Source organism: Antedon bifida, chromosome 9 (genome assembly GCF_963402885.1).
Source record: "Antedon bifida chromosome 9, ecAntBifi1.1, whole genome shotgun sequence".
Taxonomy (NCBI): Eukaryota; Metazoa; Echinodermata; class Crinoidea; order Comatulida; family Antedonidae; genus Antedon; species Antedon bifida.
This window is the reverse complement of record NC_136234.1, coordinates 7594684-7620387: the sequence shown is the minus strand read 5'-3', so window position 1 is coordinate 7620387 and position 25704 is coordinate 7594684. Positions and strand designations below refer to the sequence as shown.

Below are 25704 nucleotides of genomic sequence, written 5' to 3'. Positions count from 1 at the left end.
CAACACTGATCACAGCTAACAATGTGATATATGATAATAATAATAATTATTGATGAGGTAGATATTTAAAGATGCGTGCTCAGTTATCAAATTATGACTACACTGATCATATCGAACAATGTGATATATGATATTAATAATAATTATTGATGAGGTAGATATTTAAAGATGCGTGCTCAGTTATCAAATTATGACTACACTGATCACAGCTAACAATGTGATATAGATTATTAATATTAATTATTGATGAGGTAGATATTGAAAGATGCATGCTCAGTTATCAAATTATGACTACACTGATCACATCTAACAATGTGATATAGATTATTAATAATAATTATTGATGAGGTAGATATTAAAAGGTGCGTGCTCAGTTATCAAATTCTGACTACACTGATCACATCTAACAATGTGATATATGATATTAATATTAATTATTGATGAGGTAGGTATTAAAAGATGCGTGCTCAGTTATCAAATTATGACTACACTGATCATATCGAACAATGTGATATAGATTATTAATAATAATTATTGATAAGGTATATATTAAAAAACTAAACAGATCATATCCAACGGTGTGATATAGATTATTAATATTAATTAATGATGAGGTAGATATTGAAAGATGGGTGCTCAGTTATAAAATTATGACTACACTGATCATATCCAACATTGTGATATAGGATATTATTAATAGTTATTGATAAGGTAGATATTAAAAAACTAAACAGATCATATCCAACAGTATGATAGAGATTATTAATATTAATTAATGATGATGTATCTATGTTAAAAGATTTTTGCTCAGTTATCAAATTATGACTACACTGATCATATCCAACAAAGTGATATAGATTATTAATAATAATTATTGATGAAATAGATATTGAAAGATGGGTGCTCAGTTATAAAATTATGACTACACTGATCATATCCAACATTGTGATATAGGATATTATTAATAGTTATTGATAAGGTAGATATTAAAAGATGCGTGCTCAGTTATCAAATTATGACTACACTGATCATATCCAACAATGTGATATAGATTATTAATAATAATTATTGATGAGGTAGATATTAAAAGATGCGTGCTCAGTTATCAAATTCTGACTACACTGATCATATCGAACAATGTGATATAAGATATTAATAATAATTATTGATGAGATAGATATTAAAAGATGCGTGCTCAGTTATCAAATTCTGACTACACTGATCACATCTAACAATGTGATATATGATATTAATAATAATTATTGATGAGGTAGATATTAAAAGATGCGTGCTCAGTTATCAAATTTTGACTACACTGATCATATCCAACAATGTGATATAGATTATTAATATTAATTATTGATGAGGTAGATATTAAAAGATGCATGCTCAGTTATCAAATTATGACTACACAGATCATATCCAACAATGTGATATAGATTATTAATATTAATTATTGATGATTTAGATATTTAAAGATGCGTGCTCAGTTATAAAATTATGACTACACTGATCATATCCAACAATGTGATGTAGAGTATTAATATTAATTATTGATGATGTAGATATTAAAAGATGCGTGCTCAGTTATCAAATTATGACTACACTGATCATATCCAACAATGTGATGTAGAGTATTAATATTAATTATTGATGATGTAGATATTATAAGATGCATGCTACGTTATCAAATTTTGACTACACTGATCATATTTGATATTGTGATTGATGATGATATATTCATATAAAGAGTTTGTTCTTCTTTACAATACTCACAGTATTTTTTGATCCATCCACATGAAGAAGAGACACAAGAAGAGTTGTTTGAAATTGTGAAGCCTCACAACCTTACTAATTGTGATGACATTTAATATAATATTACAGCCATACACAAACAGTAAGGTAGTTAGGGTCACTACAATCTATTAAAATAATTAACATGAATTAACTGGAAACATTGTTAATTATCAGTTTGAGTTTGACTTTTGTCTCTTTTGTTGTAGAATTGAATCTCTCTTTATCCATTGCTTTCAACCTGAAAATAAACAGGCCTAACAGTAATACCTTGCCATTAGCAATGAAATCAACTTACTTACACACTAATATTTTATATAGATAGATAGGCTGTCTATGACCCCCCAGCCTATCCCTAGCTAGGCCTATGCCTCTCTATACCATTCTGCTGGCTAGCTAGCAAGGCCCTAGGCCTAGTCCTATAATTAATAGCACAGGTCTCATATAGATAGGCCTAGAGTGTTTAGACTGAGCCTGGTTATATGCCTATTTATTTAACTAAAATAATCAGCCTAAACTAAGGCCTAATAAACTAGTCTATCTAGGCCTAGGCCCTAACTAGAATACATAGAGCTAGCTAGTTAGGCTAGCCTACTAGGCCTAGCTACTTATTAGCTAGTAAGTAGGCCTAGCCTAGCCAGTTCCCTAGTAGGGCCTAACCAGGTGGGCCTAGCCTCTAGCTAGTAGTAGTAGTAGGCCTGGCCCTAGTACTAGTAGTAGCCTACTAGGCCTAGGCCTACTACTAGCTAGACTAGGCTAGGCCTAGCCCTAGTAGTAGGCCTAGGCTATAGGCCTAGTAATACTAGGCCTACCTAGGCTACTAGCTAGAGTAGAGAGATGCTAGCCTACCTACTAGGCCTAGACCTAGCTAGGCCTAGGCTAGCCTAATAAGGCTAGGCCTAGGCCTAGCCTATATAGGCTAGGCCTAATCTGCCCTTTTTGGAGGCTAAAATATTGTCTAAAATAAGCTATGACCTACAAACATAGCTTAACTATCTGTTAAGGGTGACACTTATGATGGGTAATCAATAATATGCTTCTAAATCTACCTTTTTGGCTTGCAATCTTAATATCCAGTCTGGCCTAGGCCTAGGCCTGCACGGATCAGGTAGCGAAACGAACGAAGTGAGAGCAGAGGAGGAGGAGGCCTAGCTTGGGCCTAGGTTTCAGGCAGAAAAGAACATCTCGTGTTTGTGTAATTATATATCTATTTATAGTTATTTTAAAATATATCCCTAACATTTAAAAAATTATATATACTACTGATAATTAATTATAAGAATGATACTCTACCTAATGATATAATAAATTAAATGTATTTTCCGTACGAAATTAATTATATACGAGGATGGCATAAGTGATAGTTCTCTGTTATCAAAAAACAACTACATAATATACCTGCGTGATTTGTAGTTCTTAATGGGCCTGTCACCTGACCAAACAAACTTGTTTTGGTTACGGTGCTTGGTTACCTTATTTTTTATACGAAAAACTGATTCGGAGAGAGTTAGACTGAGTTTTTTTGTTTGTATACTTTTGAAAATGGCTTCCATCCAATTACGATCATTTGATTTAGAACTCGATCCACAGAAACGAAGCATTTTCGTGACCCAGCTGGCCGAGCCAGGGTAAGTATATAATACTACTTACTAACTAACTAGACTAGATACTTAGAGAGAGGATCCTCTCTAGGCCCAGGGCCTAGCTAGTAGTAGTATAGTTAAAAGGCCTATATTGTAGTAGTAGGCCCTAGCTAGCCCGTATGATGGGCCTACTAAAGTAGGCCTATTTCTATTATAGGTCAATATAATATAGAACAATATTATAATAATAGAAATAAGGCTAGGCCTAGTCTATAAATAGGCCATATATGGATCATAGTATAGTGTAGTATGGTGCTGATCTCTATCTTAAAAAGCCTTAATTTAAAAAATATTTAATAATATTTCTTAATTATTATTCCTTTATTTAGAGAGTATTTGGATTGTCATTTCACAACTGAAAATGAATTTATAAAATAAAAATTGTAATAATTATAATGATTGTATGTATAGGTTTGAGGAGGAAGAAGAAGAAAAGGAAGATATTAATAGATATCCAATTGTGAAGGAGGTATGTTTTTATACGCATAAATATAAACAAGAATTATTATAAATTCTTCAATTTGTTAATAGCCTAATATTATAATTAGTATAGTGGGTGCAGGTCAAGTCGGCCCCAAACCGTCTCGGCCCCACGTCAAGTCGGCCCCATGTCAAGTCGGCCCCAAGTCAACTCGGCCTCAAGTCAACTCGGCCTCAAGTCAACTCGGCCTCACGTCAACTCGGCCAAAAACTAATCGGTCAACTCGGCCACAATAAAGTATGGAACGCAAAAAGTGCTTAATATTCTTATGATTAAATTACTATCCACGCTTTAAAAAAAATGAAGAAATAAGAAAAATACTTATAAAAAATGATCTCATTGCCGATATGAATAGAAGTACCCGCGTGTTACAAAAACACGTGCAAGTACCACATTTTAGTAAATCGAAGACGTAGGTCTACGTTCCCCCATTTGGCCATAGAAAAAAAGATCGTACATATCGTTTTTGTCCATGATTTGCGTTTAAAAAAAAGGGGAATTCCCCGGTCATCGGAAACACGTAGCAGTTGTAGATATCGAAATAGCTAGTCCATGGGCCAGGTCCAGTTTTTTGCGAAAGCAGTATCAAATTGGTGGCAAATGCTACCATACATTTTTGGAAAGCTTAATATGTCTACTTTTTAGAAATCCATGATAGCAATGCCAATTGTACAGCTTAATAGTCATTTTTTAGGATTATATAACACCGCCTACGGAAAATATGCAACACAAAATTTTGGGGTAGGGGGTAACACTTTTGCTAATAACTCGGGATTTAATGAACAGATTTGCATTTTCTTGGTATCAATATGTAGTGTATAGACTGCTTAAGTGTAATATATTTTTCTAAGTAAATCCAACAATTATTGACGCCATTAGAGGTCAGAAGGTCATTGAACTTTAATAAAAAATGATTTTTTGTCTAATATTAACTTATAATTTTCAGTTTTTAACAAAAAAAATACAATAGATGTTATGCAAACTGATGTTTTCATGAACATATAGACCCAATAAACAAGAAAATTGAAGTTAAAGATTAACAAAATATGAATATGCTGTGTATTATGAAGAAATTTGTTGTTTTTAGTAATTTGTAATCAGTTACAATTATGGGGTAGGGGGTAACATTTTTGCGAATAACTTAGAATTTAGTTAACAGATTTGCATTTTCTTGCTATCAGCATGTAGTGTATAGATTGCCTAATTGTAATATACTTTTTAAAATTGAATCCCGCATTTATTGACATCTTTAGAGGTCAAAAGGTCACTGACCTTTAATAAAAAATGCAATTTCTTCTAAATTAGCTTATAAATTTCAATTTTAAACACAAAAATACAAGATATCTTATGCAAACTAATGTTTTCTTAAACCTATAGACACAATAAATAAGAAAATTGAAGTTAACTTTTTTTCAAAATTGAATATGCTGTGCATTATAAAGAAATTTTTTCGTCATTAGTAATCTTTGACAATAATGGGGTAGGGGGTAACGTTTTTGCAAATAACTTAAGATTTAGTGAACAGATTTACATTTTCTTGTTATCAGTATGTAGTGTATGGATTTCTTTATTGTAATATGCTTTTAAAAAATGAATCGAACATCTATTGATGTCTTTTAGAGGTCAAAGGTCAATGACCTTTAATCAAAAATGCAATTTCTTCTAAATTAGCTTATAAATTTCAATTTTAAACACAAAAATACAAGATATCTTATGCAAACTAATGTTTTCTTAAACCTATAGACACAATAAATAAGAAAATTGAATTTAACAAACAAATATTCTGTGAATTTATGAGGACATTCTGTCTGTTAACAGTAATGTATTTTTTTTCAATTATAGGGTAAGGGGTTACATTTTTCCTAATAACTTTGTATTTAGTGATCACATTTGCATATTTTTGGTATTAATATGTACTGCGTAGGTTGACTAATTGTTATATTCATTGTTAAAAAGTAAAACGTAACATATATTGACATCTTTGTAGGTCAAATGGTCATTGAACATTTAAAGAAATGCAATTTCGTCCAAATGTAACATTAATAAAGTTTCAATATTTAACGCAAAAATACACCAAATCTAACTTTTTTTTAAACCTATAAAGACAATGGACAAGAAATTGAAGTTAAAGATTCAAAACAAATAAACATGTGTAATAATATTAGGAATTGTGACCGTAATAGTAATTTGTAATTATTAAAAATTATGGGGTAAGGGGTAACATTTTTGCTAATAATTTTGAATTTAGTCAACATATTTTGCATTTCTAGGAACCAATAAGTAGTATATAAACTGTTTAATTGCTATATATTAAACAATTATCAAAATGTTATTACCAATAGATTTATGTGGTTTTTAACTTATTAAACGTATAGAAAAAAATTCACCGTTTAGTATTGTTATGGGGTACGAAATAACAAAATGCATGACTTTTTGGAAGGTATACATTAGTTGATTTATTATTAATTAAAATAAATGAATTTTAAATACCGTATGAGGATAATAAATATATCTTTGATGTTTTATTGTTATTACATATTGATAATAATAAACATATCCAGCTTCTGTGTTGTAAATTGTTTTTTATAATTTACATATTCTAAACATTCAATTGTCTATAGTAATCATAGAAATTGTTTAGATTACCAATTATATCTTTTATTTGTAACTGATAAGATATTCTAAGGTTATAAGTGTTCATCTGGTTTGCAAATGCAAATGAGATAGTTTTCTAAAAAAAACTGTTATGGTATTGTAATATTACAGGACAATTACATTTTACTTCATCTTGATTTAAAGAAAACAGTTAGTTTATTCAAACTCATTAATATGTCAATTTTTTAGATTTTCATATTAGCTGCAGTTCCACATCTTCCACATACGTTTGAAAGAACTGGGTATCTCTATGTTTTCATATCGCAGTTTGAAGTATGTGCCATGTATCTTGGCATGGTCGAAGGTGGTTGTAAGTTTTCCCCATTTTGATCAAGGTTACCATTAATATCTATTAACCAATGTTTTAACCAAGAGATATTAACCAATGTTTTAACCAAGAACACTGGTGCAACATGTTACGGTCTTCAGTCTCTTTGTATTTTCTGGACTCCTGGAAAGGACCCAAAATATTGTGTCGAGAGAGACATTGACATGGAAATTAACAATTATATTGGAGGATAACTCTGACACAACCACCTAAAGTTAGGTGAGAAGGTCCAGTCAATACAATTTACACAGGAAGGAAAAATCATATCTGGTACATCTTCAGAAGTGCATACTTTACATTTTCCTCTTTGCTCACAGACGCCACTGAGCCAAATAGTGTTTCTATCCATTGTTGGATGCCCTTCACATCTCTAGAGAATACAGACTGAAGACTATAACGCGCTGTACCAGTGTACTTGGTTCTAGTATTTTCGTCAGCTTTTTCATAACATTTTAAAAGATAATAACGGTAACGTTGATCAAAATCGGGAAACTTGCAAAGTATCACATTCCAAAATGTCAAGGAACATTGCACAAGATCATACTTCAGTTTGCGATAACAAAATCATGTCTTTTTAAGATTTCTATATATACCCAGTTGTTTTAAATGATGTAGGCTTTACTGGAATTTGACGATGTAATATAATAGAATTAATTTTTCTAGAAAGTGTGAATTGCTAAACTGCAGCTGATATGCAGATCTGAAAACATTTACATATTGTTACTGAGTTCATTTTTGTAAACCAAGATACAGGAAAATGTCAGATGAACATTTATAGAAAAAGAATATCTTTTAAATACAAATTTAATTGGTAGGCCCTAGTGTCATTTTTAAAATTACTATATAAGTTGATTAATTGATTTAAAGTACAATCTGTAAAATAATAACAATTTATACAGTATAGTCTAAAAACAGTAGCCGGAGGATATGTATTTAAAAAATAACCAAATACCCTATCTAAAGTAGTGGAGCTGTAGCTTGGTGGTTAACGTGCTTGCCTTCCAATCCCAAGGTCCGGGGTTCAATCCTGACCTAGTGCCAGGCTTGTAACTCACGACTCTTTCAACTCCACTCCTTAAGCCTTAAGTGAGACTTAGTTTATAATCACGATAAATTATAAAATAGTTTATCCACCCTGTAATTTCATGATGAAATAAATGTTTTTATAAAACTCCTATCCTCATATTAAAACAAAATCATTAATTTTTTTTTCAATAATGTATACCCTCCAACAAGTCACGCATAATGTTATTTTGTACCCCACAACAACACTAAATACTACAATTTTGTCTACAGGCTTTAAATAAAACTACACAACTATTGGTAATATTATTTGAGATCAAAATGTTGCATAATTTTTTGATATAACAATTTTTAATTAAACAGTTTATACAGTACCCTACTTATTGTTACCAAGAAATGCAAAATATGTTCAACAATAAATTCAAAGTTATTAGCAAAAATGTTCCCCCTTACCCCATAATTTTTAAGGATTACAAATTACTAATACGGTAAAAATTCTTCATATTGTTAGGGCCTATACATGTTTATTTGTGTAATCTTTAACTTTAATTTGTATTTGTACATTGTCTTTATAGGTTTGAAAAAAAAAACCCAGTTTGTAATAGATTTGTTGTATTTTTGTGTTTAAAATTTAAACTTTGTTAATGTTAAATTTGGACGAAATTGTATTTTTTGTTAATGTTCAATGATCCTTTGACCTACAATGATGTCAATATGTTACGTTTTATTTTTTCAACATGAATATAACAATTAGGCAACCTACACAGTACATATTAATACAAAAAAATGCAAATTTTATCACTAAATACAAAGTTATTAGAAAAAATGTTACCCCTTACCCTATAATTGTTAATAACAAATTATTATTAACGGACAAAATGTCTTCATAAATTCATAGAATATTTGTTTGTTTAATTTCAATTTTCTTATTCATTGTGTCTATATGTTTAGGAAAACATCAACATAAGATCTCTTGTAAGTTTGTGTTTAAAATTGAAATGTATAAGTTAATTTAGAAGAAATTGCATTTTTGATTGAAGGTCATTGACCTTTTGACCTCTAAAGACGTCAATAGATGCTGGATTCATTTTTAAAAAGTATATTACAATAATGAAATCCATACACTACATAATGATAACATGAAAATGTAAATCTGTTCACTATTTGCAAAAACGTTACCCCCTACCCCATAATTGTCACAAATTACTAATGACGAACAAGTTTCTTTATAATGCACAGCATATTCAATTTTGAAAAAATGTTAAATTCAATTTTCTTATTTATTGTGTCTATAGGTTTAAGAAAACATTAGTTTGCATAAGATTTCCTGTATTTTTGTGTTTAAAATTGAAATTTAGAAGAAATTGCATTTTTTATTAAAGGTCAGTGACCTTTTGACCTCTAAAGATGTCAACAAATGCGGGATTCATTTTTAAAAAGTATATTATAATTAGGCAATCTATACACTACATACTGATAGCAAGAAAATGCAAATCTGTTAACTAAATTGTAAGTTATTGGCAAAAATGTTACCCCCTACCCCATAATTGTAACTGATTACAAATTACTAAAAACAATAAATTTCTTCATAATACACAGCATATTCATATTTTGTTAATCTTTAACTTCAATTTTCTTGTTTATTGGGTCTATATGTTCATGAAAACATCAGTTTGCATAACATCTATTGTATTTTTTTTGTTAAAAACTGAAAGTTATAAGTTAATATCAGACAAAAAATCATTTTTTATTAAAGTTCAATGACCTTCTGACCTCTAATGGCGTCAATAATTGTTGAATTTACTTAGAAAAATATATTACACTTAAGCAGTCTATACACTACATATTGATACCAAGAAAATGCAAATCTGTTCATTAAATCCCGAGTTATTAGCAAAAGTGTTACCCCCTACCCCAAAATTTTGTGTTGCATATTTTCCGTAGGCGGTGTTATATAATCCTCAAAAATGACTATTAAGCTGTACAATTGGCATTGCTATCATGGATTTCTGAAAAGTAGACATATTAAGCTTTCCAAAAATGTATGGTAGCATTTGCCACCAATTTGATACCGAAAAAATGTCTGGCCCATGGACTAAGCTGCCAAAGGCGCAGCTACGAATTGGTTTCAGATATTGTCGCCTAAACAAATACATACACTGAAGAAATCTACACGTGATTCAACCATGGAGTCAACATTATTTTATACCTCAAATGATTCAACCAAACAATCTTATTACACCTAATGAATGTCCTCGCATATCGGACAGGTTTATTGAATTTTGACGCACGAACGAACATACGCGCCCACGTACGTGCATCATCATTATTGGGCCTACAATTTGTTCCTATTTATTATCCAAATGTTCATTGTAATCATTAATAATAGTATGAATGCTTATCAATCGTTTGTTATGCGCAATTTGAACAATTTTCGCAATTTGAAATTTTATTAAACGTAAATAAAGGAAAGTTGGTGAAATCATTCTTATTTTTTTTTGCTAAACGTATTGTCTAAATATTAATATTCATTAAAAGTCAGAATTATTCATAGGTAATAAAATGTGAAGAAATATTATTTTATTAATCCCCTTCCTTTACACTTTTTGCGTTCCATACTTTAACGGGGCCGAGTTGACCGATTATTTTTGGCCGAGTTGACGTGAGGCCGAGTTGACTTGAGGCCGAGTTGACTTGAGGCCGAGTTGACTTGGGGCCGACTTGACTTTGGCCGAGACGGTTTAGGGCCGACTTGGATCGAAATCAGTATAGTAATAGTAGCTAGAGTACTACTCACTACTACTGTATTATTGTTAATTTGTTTTATTTTATAAAAAGTCAGCAGGTACACTTATTGAAACTGGTTTAAACACTGTGCAAAAGACATTACTACTTAAACGACAAGTTGAAGTAGAGAAGGTATCAAAAGAACTCACAACTAAAAGAGATGACTTCAAAAAACGAATGGACAGCTGTGATAGAAAACGAATTGAAATGCAGAAGAGACAACAGAAAGTAGGTATAACACACCTCATGTCCTTGCTATTTTGTAACTTTGTGCAATTCAATCAAATGATACCATTAAAACTGCCTTCAACATTTAATAATACTCTCAATAATACTAATAGTTGAATAGCAAAATTTAATCTTTAAATAAATTTGACATTTCATAGAACTGATCTTGACCAGTAAAGTAAGCATAATTTGAATTAATAACTTTTTTTTCAGATGAAAGATAGGGTACACAGATTTGACTAGTAAAGTAAGCATATTTATAATTAATAACTTATTTTCAGATGAAAGATAGGGTGCACAAATTTGAAAAATTTATTGAAGATAACGAAGCAAAAAGAAGAAGAGCTATTCATAAATATCAGACTGAATTACGACTGAAAGAACAAAAAACTGATGAATTTGAGATGTTAAAAGAACAACTAGAAGAACTGAGAAACAGGTATGTGTGTTTGTATATATTTTTAAGGGCTCTAAATGATCAGGATAGACCACCTTAAAAAAAATATGGGAATAAATGGTAGTAATAAAATACAAGCACAATTACAGAAGTTGAAAGAAAATAAAAGAGCTATAATTTTCATTTTACTGTATAACTGATCTTTATGCGCTATATAAATTATTATTATTATTAGACATACGTCATTGTGTGATAAACTTGCACGGTACAAGAAATTTGAAGAATATTTAACAAAGGTTTTGGATGATCTACCTGAAAGTAAGTCAATATTGGTTTTTGTTAATGCATGAATAAAACGTATGCAATGATTTGTGTACATTCAAAGCTAACATAATAATAATAAATACAAATTGAAAACAATATGAATAATAATAAGTGTGTTCTATTTTAGATTATCTTGAAGTGAACAATGAGTCAATGTTGACAAGTATTATGGATCGTCATAAAACATTAACTTCAACCAACAACAATCTGATTGAAAAGGTTGCTGGTTTATATGATGGAATGGAAAATGAAAATCAGACACTAGATGACATGAAATATAACCATAACCAGAATATTTTAGTAAGTCTATGCTTACATTTTCAAACTGCTATCATTTTTTTCTGTATATTAAAAACTAAACAAGAGTAAAATTTTTAATGTATGATTTATTACAATAGGTAATAAACCGTCAATTGGCAGAGTTGCAGTCAGTCCAAGAGCAGAGTGTTGTTGAGACTACGCAAATGGAAGAGGTTGTGATAAATAAGCAGGATAACTTTCGTCACCAGGTAGAGTTATTGATATCAGTGAATGAAAAATTTAACTAAAGTAAAAAACACAAAATATGTAAGCTACATTAAGTTACCATATCTTGATGAATTATGTGGAGTAAAAAGTTACCTTTTAAGGACCTTTAACTTAAAATTTGTGCAAATTTTAATATTGAAATCACTTGGTTAAAGTTTTTGTTACTTTGATGCCTAGAATTTTTATTTCTAAGTTTTCATTTTGACAACTCAGGATATGTTCAGACTTACGGTGTTAGGTTTGTTATCTAACACAGGCCGTCCAGTAATCTGTGGCTTTAAAGGTCAAGATGTTCAAACCCAATGATCAATATTCCATTGCCTTGCGTGCAAGACATAACAACTATCTAATGTTAATCCGCAGCCTAGTTCAGACACAAAAATATGTATACCACTTACATAATGCTACCTTAACGACACAAGTCTGAACATACCAGTAATGATTTACAGACGATTGATCGATTGATTTTAATTCAGAGCCTCTGAAGGAACTGTTAGCTATGAATAATTGATTCAATATTATGTTTAATAATAATGTATAGAGTTGGAAAAACTACAATAATGAAGAGTGAATACAATTCACATTTTGGTAAATTTTTGTTAAATTATTTTGTTAAATGTGACTAATATCTTAACCTATAATTGCTTGGTTGGTTTGTGAAGAATAACTTTTTGGTTTCTAGATATAAATATGTACACAGGGAATTGGTATAGATACCTTCATAAACTGCATGGTGCTATATCAATATTGTCAATTGGTGAAGGGTATATTTCTAGTTGCCGCTAAAAGGTTGCTTGCACATTGCTATGCAAGTACATAGCTAAGATCTCTACGTATTTGGGGTCAATTTAAGGTCAATCTGGATTTTACGAATCTCTTGTTTTAAGTACGCCTTTCGGTCCCGTACCGTACATAAAATGAAGGTTCTTTGTAGATGTAAATGTTTTATGGTGAAGTCTTTGAAGTCTACATTTTCATTAATAACATGGTTTTATATAGGTATTTATTTATCATGTGTTGACAGAGTGAATTACTAGGCAGAATCAAGATGGCCATCACAAATTTATCTGAAAGATGTTCAACATCTCCTAACTCTCAGCCAGTTTACAAGAATGATCCATTTCAGCAGCTTACACAAATTATGGTAAACAATTTGACTAAGGTACAGTTTACTTAAAAGTGTATTTTCCAAAGATTTAATTTTTAGTTTGACAAATCTCAATGTTTTTCTTTAGGAATTTACAATAGAAAGAGTGGGAGTTGAAAAGATGGCAAGATCTAGTGACCACCGTCTTGAAAGCTGTAAAGAGGATGACGACAGAAGCAGTGGAATTAGGAGTATTGTTAAACAAAATACTGCTGCTGTTAGACAGAATATGCTGTTCAAATAATAGTAATGTGCATAACAATGTACTTAGTATGAACCATCCAGACCTTATAGGGTCATGACAAGTAATGAATATGAACCATCCAGACCCTATAGGGTCATGACAAGTAATGAATATGAACCATCCAGACCCTATAGGGTCATGACAAACATGTACTTAGTAATGAATATGAACCATCCAGACCCTATAGGGTCATGACAAACATGTACTTAGTAATGAATATGAACCATCCAGACCCTATAGGGTCATGACAAACATGTACTTAGTAATGAATATGAACCATCCAGACCCTATAGGGTCATGACAAACATGTACTTAGTAATGAATATGAACCATCCAGACCCTATAGGGTCATGACAAACATGTACTTAGTAATGAATATGAACCATCCAGACCCTATAGGGTCATGACAAAAGAAGAGGACTAAACAGTGAGTCTTCAAAGTGTGTAAAATTGAGAGTAGTACAGTATCTGACACTGAAATACTGTATTAGTTTTTTGTTGAACTTCATAAGATTATACCAAGGAGAATACTGCAACCCCTCTCCATTTAATAGTGGAGCTATACAGTAGAAAATGCAAAACATATCTCACCGGAAAGTTAATGAGCTTCCAATACTATTGTACAGAAATTCTGTACTGCTATGACTTATTATAGTCAATATTTATACATGTATTTTATTGTTTATACGAGGATATTTTAATCATGTTGTGTGTATTCTATATTTATGATTATAAACATGCCATTAAAAGGTTATAAAATCATATACTTTGATATACAATTTTAGAGCAAGTATAGTGTGCTAGTGTGTGAATATATTATATTTATTGTATCAATCTGCAGTGAAAATTCTAAATGCTTTCATAAAACATCTATGCTTGTACAACAAAAAATGCAATTATTAATAGTGTTTTGCCTTCAAAGGGTATGCTTGGAGCCAAGAATAAAGAAATGATGTATGCATTACTTTAATATATCTACAGTATTTGGGTCTGAATTTAGTTACTGCATAAACATAAATGAGCTAAAATAAAAGATATAATGAAAAACCACATTTTTGTCACTGCCTTTCTAAAGAGAAATTCAATGCAAGAAAATATATAAAAATAGTTTATAGCTACTCTAAGGCAATTCTACTAGTCTTCAAGGCCATAAAGTTTGTTTGCAGTTCCCTTTTAACTGATTAGAAATTATCTACAAATGCAGAGAGTTATCTATAAAGCTGCTTCATCTTAGTAGCTACCCGTCCGAATGACCCAGGGCTCAATATTAAGCCCATTACTGCTTCATCTTAGTAGCTACCTGTCCTAGTGACCCAGGGCTCAATATTAGGCCCATTACTGCTTCATCTTAGTAGCTACCCGTCCGAATGACCCAGGGCTCAATATTAAGCCCATTACTGCTTCATCTTAGTAGTTACCTGTCCTAGTGACCCAGGGCTCAATATTAGGCCCATTACTGCTTCATCTTAGTAGCTACCTGTCCTAGTGACCCAGGGCTCAATATTAGGCCCATTACTGCTTCATCTTAGTAGCTACCCGTCCTAGTGACCCAGGGCTCAATATTAGGCCCATTACTGCTTCATCTTAGTAGCTACCTGTCCCAGTGACCCAGGGCTCAATATTAGGCCCATTACTGCTTCATCTTAGTAGTTACCTGTCCGAGTAGACCCAGGGCTTAATATGTATGTTCAGTTCTGTTGGATGTATGTGAATAAAATAAATAAAATAAGACATCTTGTGAATTCATATGTTTTATTGTTTAAAATCAAATATATTTATGGAAGACAGTTAACAAGGTGGGTTCCCATGGCAAAATAATTGTCAGGTCCATAAACTTTCTACACCTGTCTGTTGTCCATTTAATCTTACTAATAAACTAAAGCACTTTAGGTTACTGTTACAAATTTGTTTAAATAATAAAATTGTTACACACATTAATAATTAACTACAAAATTCTAAACATACTATCATATCACATTAAATTTAAGGGTAAATACAAAGTATCATACACAATTTGTTTGAAAAATATTGAACTGTGTAATACCACATTATATTTTGTATATTTCTGGAGAAGATTAGGCATAAGATGTCTATGTATTATGAAAATGGTTAGGGTAATCTTTAGGCTGGAATACATAGGATGGATTTAGCAATATATATATATCTTGCTTTACATAACTGTGTATTTACATAATATTTACATGCATTCAATTTAAAACAAGTAAAAAAGTTAAATCAGATATTTAGCATACTAATGCTGGAGTATGCTTTAGATGAACATGTAATAATAACAACTTGTAATAGTGTAAATGCATAAAACTGGTAAGTAAATACATTCCTCCTTTTCATTAATAGGAGTGGAACCTTTGGGTAGAGAGTACAATAAAATACATATAACTGTACCTGCTATTTTTTGGCTTAGCTGAGATCAAATTACAATGATGTTCGGTAAACATATTGCACTGAAAAAAAGAATACAGAATTAAAAGGAATATTTTTTAATTGAGCTCCAGATAGAATACCACTCTTATCAATCATATTATGTAAATATCAAATATATATATATTTTAATTATTAATTTAGTAATGCCAAAATTATTGTTTCATTTTTCTCTATTTGGCAGACTTCAAGGTATTGTATTATTATTAAAACATTGATTTGTACTTTGGATTGTATTAATACTACCAAAATATTGATTGATATATTATTATTTTTGTATACAAACTATATAATTACTGATTCCTAATTGTGTTACAAATAATTACAATTTATATTTAACTGCAGTATAAATCCATGATAAAACCAGCTGTGGATAAAGATGTTAATACACCATAGCAAAGGGTTTACACAGAAATATATGCCAGTATAAACAGCATAGAGAACATGTCTAATATATTATAATATAATAAATATTATTTAATTAAGCATTTTAAACCATACCAATATTTTGCCATGATTTTTGTTAAATATGCCTATTTGTTAATTTATTCTTGCTTAAAAAAGATACATCAACATGAATATCATTATCTTGTTACAGTTAAGATCAGTTTGTACAAGATGGTAAATGAACAGACCATTAAGAATTAGCACATGATCTACTGTATCACGGTTGACTAAGAATCCTCCTTTCAATTTCTCTGTGTAGTGCTGTACGATATTCTTCATATCCCATGACAACTTTACATAGTTCTTCTTTATAAAGTCTTGTCAACATGGCTTGGTAAGTTTCTAATTGTTGTAATTGAAATAATTCCCATTTCAACTTGGAATCATGTTCTTTACTTGCTTTAGCATATATTGCTAACCATTCTGGTACCTCTGCAGATTCAAATGAGTTTGATTTACTACCAGATACAATAATAATAACCCAATCAGTGTAAATAACAACACATTTCAGAAAAGACATTTCATGCACATTTCCACAGCGAGTAACTCACCAATTACAGGTGAATAAACTATTTTATAATTTATCTCATTTGAGGATTATGGAGTGGAATTGAAAGAGAAACTTGTCACATACATTGGTTAAGATATGGATTAGGCGGAACCCATCTATTAGAAACTTGTCACATACCTTGGTTAAGATATGGATTAGGCGGAACCCATCCATTAGAAACTTGTCACATATTAGTTAAGATATGGATTAGGCGGAACCCATTCGTTAGATAAGAAACTTGTCACATACCTTGGTTAAGATATGGATTAGGTGGAACCCATCTATTAGAAACTTGTCACATACCTTAGTTAAGATATGGATTAGGCGGAACCCATCCATTAGAAAATTGTCACATACCTTGGTTAAGATATGGATTAGGCGGAACCCATCCATTAGAAACTTGTCACATACCTTGGTTAAGATATGGATTAGGCGGAACCCATCTATTAGAAACTTGTCACATACCTTGGTTAAGATATGGATTAGGCGGAACCTATCAATTAGAAACTTGTCACATACCTTAGTTAAGATATGGATTAGGCGGAACCCATCCATTAGAAAATTGTCACATACCTTAGTTAAGATATGGATTAGGCGGAACCCATTCATTAGAAAATTGTCACATACCTTGGTTAAGATATGGATTAGGCGGAATCCATCCATTAGAAACTTGTCACATACCTTGGTTAAGATATGGATTAGGCGGAACCTATCAATTAGAAACTTGTCACATACCTTAGTTAAGATATGGATTAGGCGGAACCCATCCATTAGAAAATTGTCACATACCTTAGTTAAGATATGGATTAGGCGGAACCCATCCATTAGAAACTTGTCACATACCTTGGTTAAGATATGGATTAGGCGGAACCCATCTATTAGAAACTTGTCACATACCTTAGTTAAGATATGGATTAGGCGGAACCCATCTATTAGAAACTTGTCACATACCTTGGTTAAGATATGGATTAGGCGGAACCCATCCATCAGAAACTTGTCACATACCTTGGTTAAGATATGGATTAGGCGGAACCCATCCATTAGAAACTTGTCACATACCTTGGTTAAGATATGGATTAGGCGGAACCTATCAATTAGAAACTTGTCACATACCTTAGTTAAGATATGGATTAGGCGGAACCCATCCATTAGAAAATTGTCACATACCTTAGTTAAGATATGGATTAGGCGGAACCCATTCATTAGAAAATTGTCACATACCTTGGTTAAGATATGGATTAGGCAGAACCCATCCATTAGAAACTTGTCACATACCTTGGTTAAGATATGGATTAGGCGGAACCCATCCATTAGAAACTTGTCACATACCTTGTTTAAGATATGGATTAGGCGGAACCCATCCATTAGAAACTTGTCACATACCTTGGTTAAGATATGGATTAGGCGGAACCTATCAATTAGAAACTTGTCACATACCTTAGTTAAGATATGGATTAGGCGGAACCCATCCATTAGAAAATTGTCACATACCTTAGTTAAGATATGGATTAGGCGGAACCCATTCATTAGAAAATTGTCACATACCTTGGTTAAGATATGGATTAGGCGGAACCCATCCATTAGAAACTTGTCACATACCTTGGTTAAGATATGGATTAGGCGGAACCCATCCATTAGAAACTTGTCACATGCCTTGGTTAAGATATGGATTAGGCGGAACCCATTTATTAGAAACTTGTCACATACCTTGGTTAAGATATGGATTAGGGGGAACCTATCAATTAGAAACTTCTCACATACCTTAGTTAAGATATGGATTAGGCGGAACCCATCCATTAGAAAATTGTCACATACCTTAGTTAAGATATGGATTAGGCGGAACCCATCTATTAGAAACTTGTCACATACCTTGGTTAAGATATGGATTAGGCGGAACCTATCAATTAGAAACTTGTCACATACCTTAGTTAAGATATGGATTAGGCGGAACCCATCCATTAGAAAATTGTCACATACCTTGGTTAAGATATGGATTAGGCGGAACCCATCCATTAGAAACTTGTCACATACCTTGGTTAAGATATGGATTAGGCGGAACCCATCCATTAGAAACTTGTTGTTGTGAAGCCATCTGACTTGTTGGCAGCATTGGATCACTTATAACTTGCCTACTATGCAACACTTGTGATATATGCGTCATATTTTGAGGTGGTCTTTGCTGCTGGTACATGAACATCCTTAGAGCAGTTGGATGTTGTGATGTTACTTGCTTGGTAGCATTACTAAAAAGAGGCATAATGTTTCAGCAGTTTATTCAACTGCCTTCATTGGCACTTTTTCTGTTTTATTTACTTTGTATTATACTTTGACATCACTGCAACACAAGCACAACAAAAAAGCAGAAAAAAGAACAGGAAAAACAGGTGACATAACCTCTATCTACATCCCCCTTGAACAGATAAAAATAGCTGAAATGGTACTATACTACAAAAACAAAAAGTTTCATATATATATATATAAACACACAGATGCAACAGGTCATCATTTACAACCTTGTTTGCCACATGAAGCTCAATAAATAAAAACAAATGAATGAGGGAGAGAGAGTGTGAGTACACAGTCAACCCAGAGGATGTACCTGTGTGTTCACAATCAATATGGGTTGGTTTTTAGTGATTCACTATTAAAAAGTATAGTAAACATATATTCTATCAATTGAAAAAGATAACAAAACAAGAAAATGAAGATTAACAATGAATAATAAATACTTTATTGAAAAGGCAAAAACCAAAAAAAGTAAACAACAAAACAGGAAAGCATTATAACTGAAACTTGTAGCAAACCTAAAGTCTAAAACAGAATTATATTGTCAAGGTTTAACAATAATTTTCAAAAATGTTCTTTCAGTTTTTTAACTTATCTCAATTTCAAAATATTTGGCTATCTATTTCTTTTCAAGTAAGTTATTCTTGTTTTTGTTGTTGTTGTTACATTTTGTTGATATTAGTCAATTACCGTATTATTTTTTAAGGTTAAAAGCTTTGCCAATTTTGAGTTCCCTTTTCCATAACATTTTGATGACATCTTTGTATTTATCCTTAGTTTTATGGAATAAATTGATTTTGATTGATTGAAACACATGTTTGGAAGAAGTCGTGATAATTTCAGAAGTGAATAAAAGTAAATATTGTGGTGAGTTTGGGTGGATATCAGAGTTGGCATGTGAGAATATGTAGTTCAATTTGTAGCATGAATGGTAAATGATTGTGCTTACCATACATAGTAGACTCCATGCTTAGAAGACTCCACACGATCCCAACCTGGTGGTAAACCTTCTTTCTCATGTGGATGACTCCAATGAGTAGTTTTTGTGTTGTGACTGAAAGAGAGAACAAGATTTTTCTAGAACAAAGTAATTTATTTATACGATACTCTCCTTTTATAATGTAAAAATGTCATAAAGACTCACTCAATATAATACTTGCGTCCCCGGAGGGTCCTATCTACTGTCCAGCCTAGAGGCAATGGAGGTTCATCGGTGGTACTATATTGAGCTAGAAACAAACAAATGTTAGCAGCTTACAGTAAGTTTCAATTTAGTACATACTACATTTGAGGTTCAAAAGTTATGTTTTCCTCTCGACGTTGAGTTACAGTGGTAAGTTGCGTTAAGTTATAAAAGTTAGATATGTTTAAACCAGGTTTAAACATATGTATTAGTCAGTGCAATACCATCAAATGTTGTAAAACTGTGACCAGCCCTCTGGCAATTTTCCAGTCAATCACTGAAATTTCAATAATCTGAAATACCGTTGATGTACTACTTAGTTAACCCTTCACTTGTCATTGAATCGGTGCAACTCAACTTCGAGAGGAAAAGTAATGTGAAACAATGACCTGTTGCGAGTGACAATCTATGATTAAATGCACACATTTAAGAGAAAGGTTGGCACCATGTTTCCTAACCACTCAATTTAGGATAAATCTAAAGAGAAGGTTGGTGATTAGCAATGTGAATTAAGTTCATACTTACCATTGGTAGGAAGTTGAGGTGGGTAATGAGTGGCAATGGTCTGCTGAGATGAGGCAATAGATACTACATGAGAAGATGTGTATAAAGTATGAGCTACATTTGTTCATGAAATGGAGACAAAATTGAATAATGATTGCATGTTTCAATATTGTTATAAATGTTAATATTCAATAAATGGTTAAAATGCTATTTAATAAGCAAAATTGATAAACAAGACTGAGATTGACTCATTGTATCCTTTTTTGTAAGTTAGATAAATCTGTAGTTACTTTCAGATTTGTTGCCTTTTAAATCAGGAACTGATCTTGCACTTTTTATGCCTTGCATGTGATTGACCGTTTGTGAATAGGCACTGTCTGCCGATGATTTAAATGACTGCGACCGTTCTGCATTGGGTTTACGCAACACCGTGACATTTTTTACACTTTCTTGTTTAACTGTAGATTGATTCCATTCAGGAGTTGTAGTTGTTGGTGTGTTACCTGGGTGGCGGGATGCTCGCTTCTGGGATTTGGGTCCATGACGAACAACGGTGGATATGTACCCTATTAGCAAATGAACAATTATTATATGAAATCAATAGTATACAAATAACAAATGGTTATATGAGTGTGATAGTATAAATCATTTTAAGAGGTGAAAGGTTATATTTTCACGAGGCAACAGTAGAGTGGAAATATGAGGAGCGATCGATAGGGTACTTCTAATCAAATGACAGGAACCTATTTAGGTACCTTGAAATATAGGTAGCTGTTCTTTCTTAGTGTACTTGCCAGCTATACCACTTTCTGGTAACGGCCTGAATGCATCTTTCTTACGTGGTCTTAACATCTTACCACAGGCATAGCACTAACAAAATAACATCTCTGAAAGAAGAAGAAAACATTGGATTCAATTTCTTTGATGAGTGACACAACCTGGTAACAAAGAAAGCACATTGTAGGAAATTGACACAAGAATGACTAATAAAAATTGATGACAAATATAACGAAATAAAGAGTATGAGGCCTAACAATATATACACACTTAGCCTAAAAAACCGCAAGTTTAAAGGGCGGTTTCTAGTCCGAGTCTTTAAACCCCTTATCATGCCAATGTTTATCAATTCGTTTTTAGAAAGTTAATAGAGTTGATACCACTGGAGTTAGAAGAGCAATGATTTATTGTTTTTTGAGAAAAAAAGTCAGTATCTACTTGATTTGGTTAATTTTGGTTTGAACATTTTGCAAGGATGTCCTGTAGTAGTACCCTGTGTACATATCTTGAAAAAAGATCTTTGTTTACTCCTTTGAATCCTATAATTATTTTGAAGGTTTCGATAAGGTTTCCACTTAATCTGCGTTGTTCTAGACTGTTTTAAAATGGTCTTCATAGCTTAAATGTCTCAATTCTGGAACTAGTTTGGTTGCTCTATGTTGCACTCGTTCTAATCTAATACCCCTTTTACACTATCACCGTAACAGCGGTGTAACCCCGCAGTTGTTAGTACACCGGGACGGTGTTGTGGTTTTTATTGACTGGTGTAAATAGGAAAATCCAACCACCCTGGTGTGCTCTCCCCGGGGTTAAACGAAGCTGAATGTTTTCCGCCGTACCTTCTCCGGTGTAGTCGAATCTACACCGGAGACACGAAGTGTAAACGGTTTTTGTGGTTCAACACCGAGCTGTTAAAGGTCATTGACGTGAAAATGTAACATGTTATCACAGAAATACAATATATTATGCAAACAAAATAGGTTTTTTTGCTTAAAATACCCTTTTTTTGCCTCAAATAATAATTGTACGATATATTGTGCTGTTCGTTATTTTCTTTTAAAGGCACAAAAACATTTGTGATTTTTCTTTTCTGCTGAAAATATTGAAATTGTTCGTAAGCATTCTACCTTACCAGAAAGCTTAAAATAATGTAATATTGGTGTAACTCTACCCTGGCCGATCTATGTAGGCCTAATTATTGAAAAAGGAAAACAAATATATAATACTGACGTCTCAATGGATGAAAATGATATCTTTTTTAGGAACTCAAAACGCACCATACAATAATTAATTTTCCTTCATTGATACATTGTTATGCTAATTAACAAATACATTTTTTATTTTAAATACCTACCGTACCTACCCTATTTTTACGCCAACCTAACAATTTAAGGCCTATTTAATGTATGTACAGTCTACAAGGCGGAAATGCAGTCATTTTAAAAAGAAAAATAATTGTTAATGTTTAAAATAATAAATGATAATCTTAATAGCCATAAAGAAAATTTAACACTGGACTACATTCAAAATTAAATAAATTGTGTGTAAATTCGGATTATTATGTTTTGATATGAGATTTGTCGATATGTTCCAGTGTTTAAACGTTTAAACCATAGACATGTGTGCGCTCGCAATGGTGATTTGATTGACAGCACCGGGGTGATCGATGTAGTGTAAATGGGCGCAACTCGAGTTCATCTCGCATTTTGTTTGGCTAGTGTAAATGGAAATTGCCTCCGAGTTCAATTCGTGTTCCTCTCCCAGTCGATAGTGTAAAAAGGGTATTAGATTACGCTGTCTTTTTTCCATTGGGGATTCCAGATTAGTACACAGTACTCAAGATGTGGCCCAAACTAATGTACTAACTAAGACCGTGTCTAATAATCTACTTATTAATTATATTCATTCAATCAGAATTTGTAAATAATTTGGAATGGAATATTAAAAGATGACACAAAATGTATCAAATTCCTATTTCAATTTTGGTTTCAATCGTCCCACCAAAAGTCCCAGATACCCTACACCACCCTCCTATAACGTAGTAGTAGGCGGCCTAGCTAGGCATAGTATAATACTAATAATAGTATTAGAATAGTAGGCCCTACTCAACTAGCCTCTAATTAGATAAGCATAGTCTAGTTGTAGGTAGGGCCATTATAGTAGGTTCTAGCCTCTAGGCTAGGCCTATTGGGGCTCCTCTACTCTAGGCCTAGCCCTAGTAGGTTAGCGCATGATTGAGGCTTATTAGCCTAGGCCCCCCACCTAGTAGGCCGCCTACTACTAGAGAGAGGCTACCTAGGCTAGGCCTAGGCCTAGCCTACTTTTTTTAGTCTTTTTAGTTAGGCCTAGGCCTAGATCATGGAGTAATACTCCATGGTTAGATGCTATATATCTTAATCTGTGAATTATAAACTTACCAATCCTTTTTACGGTAAAAAGTCTTCACAAAGTTTAATTTAGTTATAGCCTCATTGGACCTCATTCCGGGCGTTGCTTCTGCTTACACTCCGCGGAGGAATTGTGTTTGGTGAGGGGTGGATTTTTCGGATTGGACCTCCATACGGCGTACACTGCTTGGCTGCTGTTGTTTTTGTATTTGATGGGTCTGTCGCCCTCTTTTTTTTCCAATTAATTTTCTACGAAAGCCCATTAGGGCCAAACAAATTACACAGTATTCTGAATTAAATCAACATTTGATTTCAAGAATTCAAAATACACATAGCCTAGGCCTACACAAATTTAAATACCATTAAATAGTTATGATAATCATAATGTAGGCAATACAATATATGTATAATGTATATGTATACAATATATAGTGGTAAATACTTTTATCAATCAGAAACTGAAAGCATGCTTGCTGAAAGTAAAGAAAAGGGAAAACTATACAACAAACACACAGCGCATGGTAGTAGTTATACCCCCATACGTTAATATAAGTCTAACTAAACCTCGCACTTAATACGAAGATTGATTGTTGTACCAAAAGTTCTTTGGTTGTACACATCGCTAATATAGTATCAAATTTCACTATAATATTAACAATCGTAATTGAGTTACACTCAGATTTAAAAGATGAGGGATGAGTTATCGGGACCAGTGGTGCCACCCTAACTTATACTGGACGATTAAGGAGGTCCCCTAGTATAATCCCATCAAGTGACTCCCAGGAGCAATCCGCCATTTTCTCACAAATACAGTATCAAATTTCACTATAATATTAAAAATCGTAATTTAGTTACACTCAGATTTAAAAGATGAGGGCTAAGTAAACGGGACCAGTGGTCACACCCTAACTTATACTGGACAACTAAGGAGGTACCCTAGTATAATCCCACCAAGTGACTCCCAGGAGCAATCCGCCATTTTCTCACAAATACAGTATCAAATTTCAATATATAAAAAATCGTAAATTTCACTATAATATTAAAAATCGTAATTGAGTTACACTCAGATTTAAAAGATGAGGGCTGAGTAAACAGGACCACCGGTCCTACTCTAACTTATACTGGACGACTAAGGAGGTACCTTAGTATAATCCCACCGAGTGACTCCCATGAGCAATCCGCCATTTTCTCACAAATACAGTATCAAATTTTCTCACAAATACAGTATCAAATTTCACTATAATATTAAAAATCGTTATTTAGTTACACTCAGATTTAAAAGATGAGGGCTAAGTAAACAGGACCAGTGGTCACACCCTAACTTATACTGGACAACTAAGGAGGTACCCTAGTATAATCCCACAAAGTGACTCCCAGGAGCAATCCGCCATTTTCTCACAAATACAGTATCAAATTTCAATATATAAAAAATCGTAATTGAGTTACACTCAGATTTAAAAGATGAGGGCTGAGTAAACAGGACCAGCGGTCCTACTCTAACTTATACTGGACGACTAAGGAGGTACCCTAGTATAATCCCACCGAGTGACTC

At 32.5% G+C, this 25704-nt stretch overlaps 3 protein-coding genes across 6 annotated transcripts in view; 2 read left to right on the top strand and 1 right to left on the bottom strand.

Annotated features, from left to right (window-relative positions):
* LOC144852343 (NF-kappa-B inhibitor epsilon-like) overlaps nt 1-25704 on the top strand; it is a 119721-nt gene that overhangs the window by 16632 nt on the left and 77385 nt on the right. The gene's annotated exons all lie outside the window — the stretch shown is intronic.
* LOC144852769 (coiled-coil domain-containing protein 42 homolog) lies at nt 2900-15334 on the top strand. Of its 2 annotated transcripts, XM_078710742.1 has the most exons (10): nt 2900-3422; nt 3849-3906; nt 10763-10939; nt 11221-11378; nt 11572-11654; nt 11788-11960; nt 12059-12169; nt 13213-13332; nt 13424-13605; nt 13705-15334. In XM_078710742.1, exons 1-9 carry the CDS (start codon nt 3214-3216, stop codon nt 13577-13579), a joined length of 1245 nt encoding a protein of 414 aa, XP_078566868.1. In that variant the 5' UTR covers nt 2900-3213; the 3' UTR covers nt 13580-13605; nt 13705-15334. The 2 variants fall into 2 exon arrangements, with proteins under 2 accessions (XP_078566868.1, XP_078566867.1); XM_078710741.1 differs by having other exon boundaries at nt 13424-15334.
* LOC144852770 (protein salvador homolog 1-like) lies at nt 15343-24344 on the bottom strand. Of its 3 annotated transcripts, XM_078710744.1 has the most exons (9): nt 24183-24344; nt 21744-21875; nt 21279-21554; nt 21010-21072; nt 20446-20530; nt 20251-20355; nt 19047-19258; nt 16654-16897; nt 15343-16041 (listed from the first exon to the last, which is right to left on the bottom strand). In XM_078710744.1, exons 2-8 carry the CDS (start codon nt 21838-21840, stop codon nt 16683-16685), a joined length of 1053 nt encoding a protein of 350 aa, XP_078566870.1. In that variant the 5' UTR covers nt 21841-21875; nt 24183-24344; the 3' UTR covers nt 15343-16041; nt 16654-16682. The 3 variants fall into 3 exon arrangements, with proteins under 3 accessions (XP_078566870.1, XP_078566869.1, XP_078566871.1); XM_078710743.1 differs by having other exon boundaries at nt 15343-16897; XM_078710745.1 differs by lacking the exon at nt 21010-21072 and having other exon boundaries at nt 15343-16897.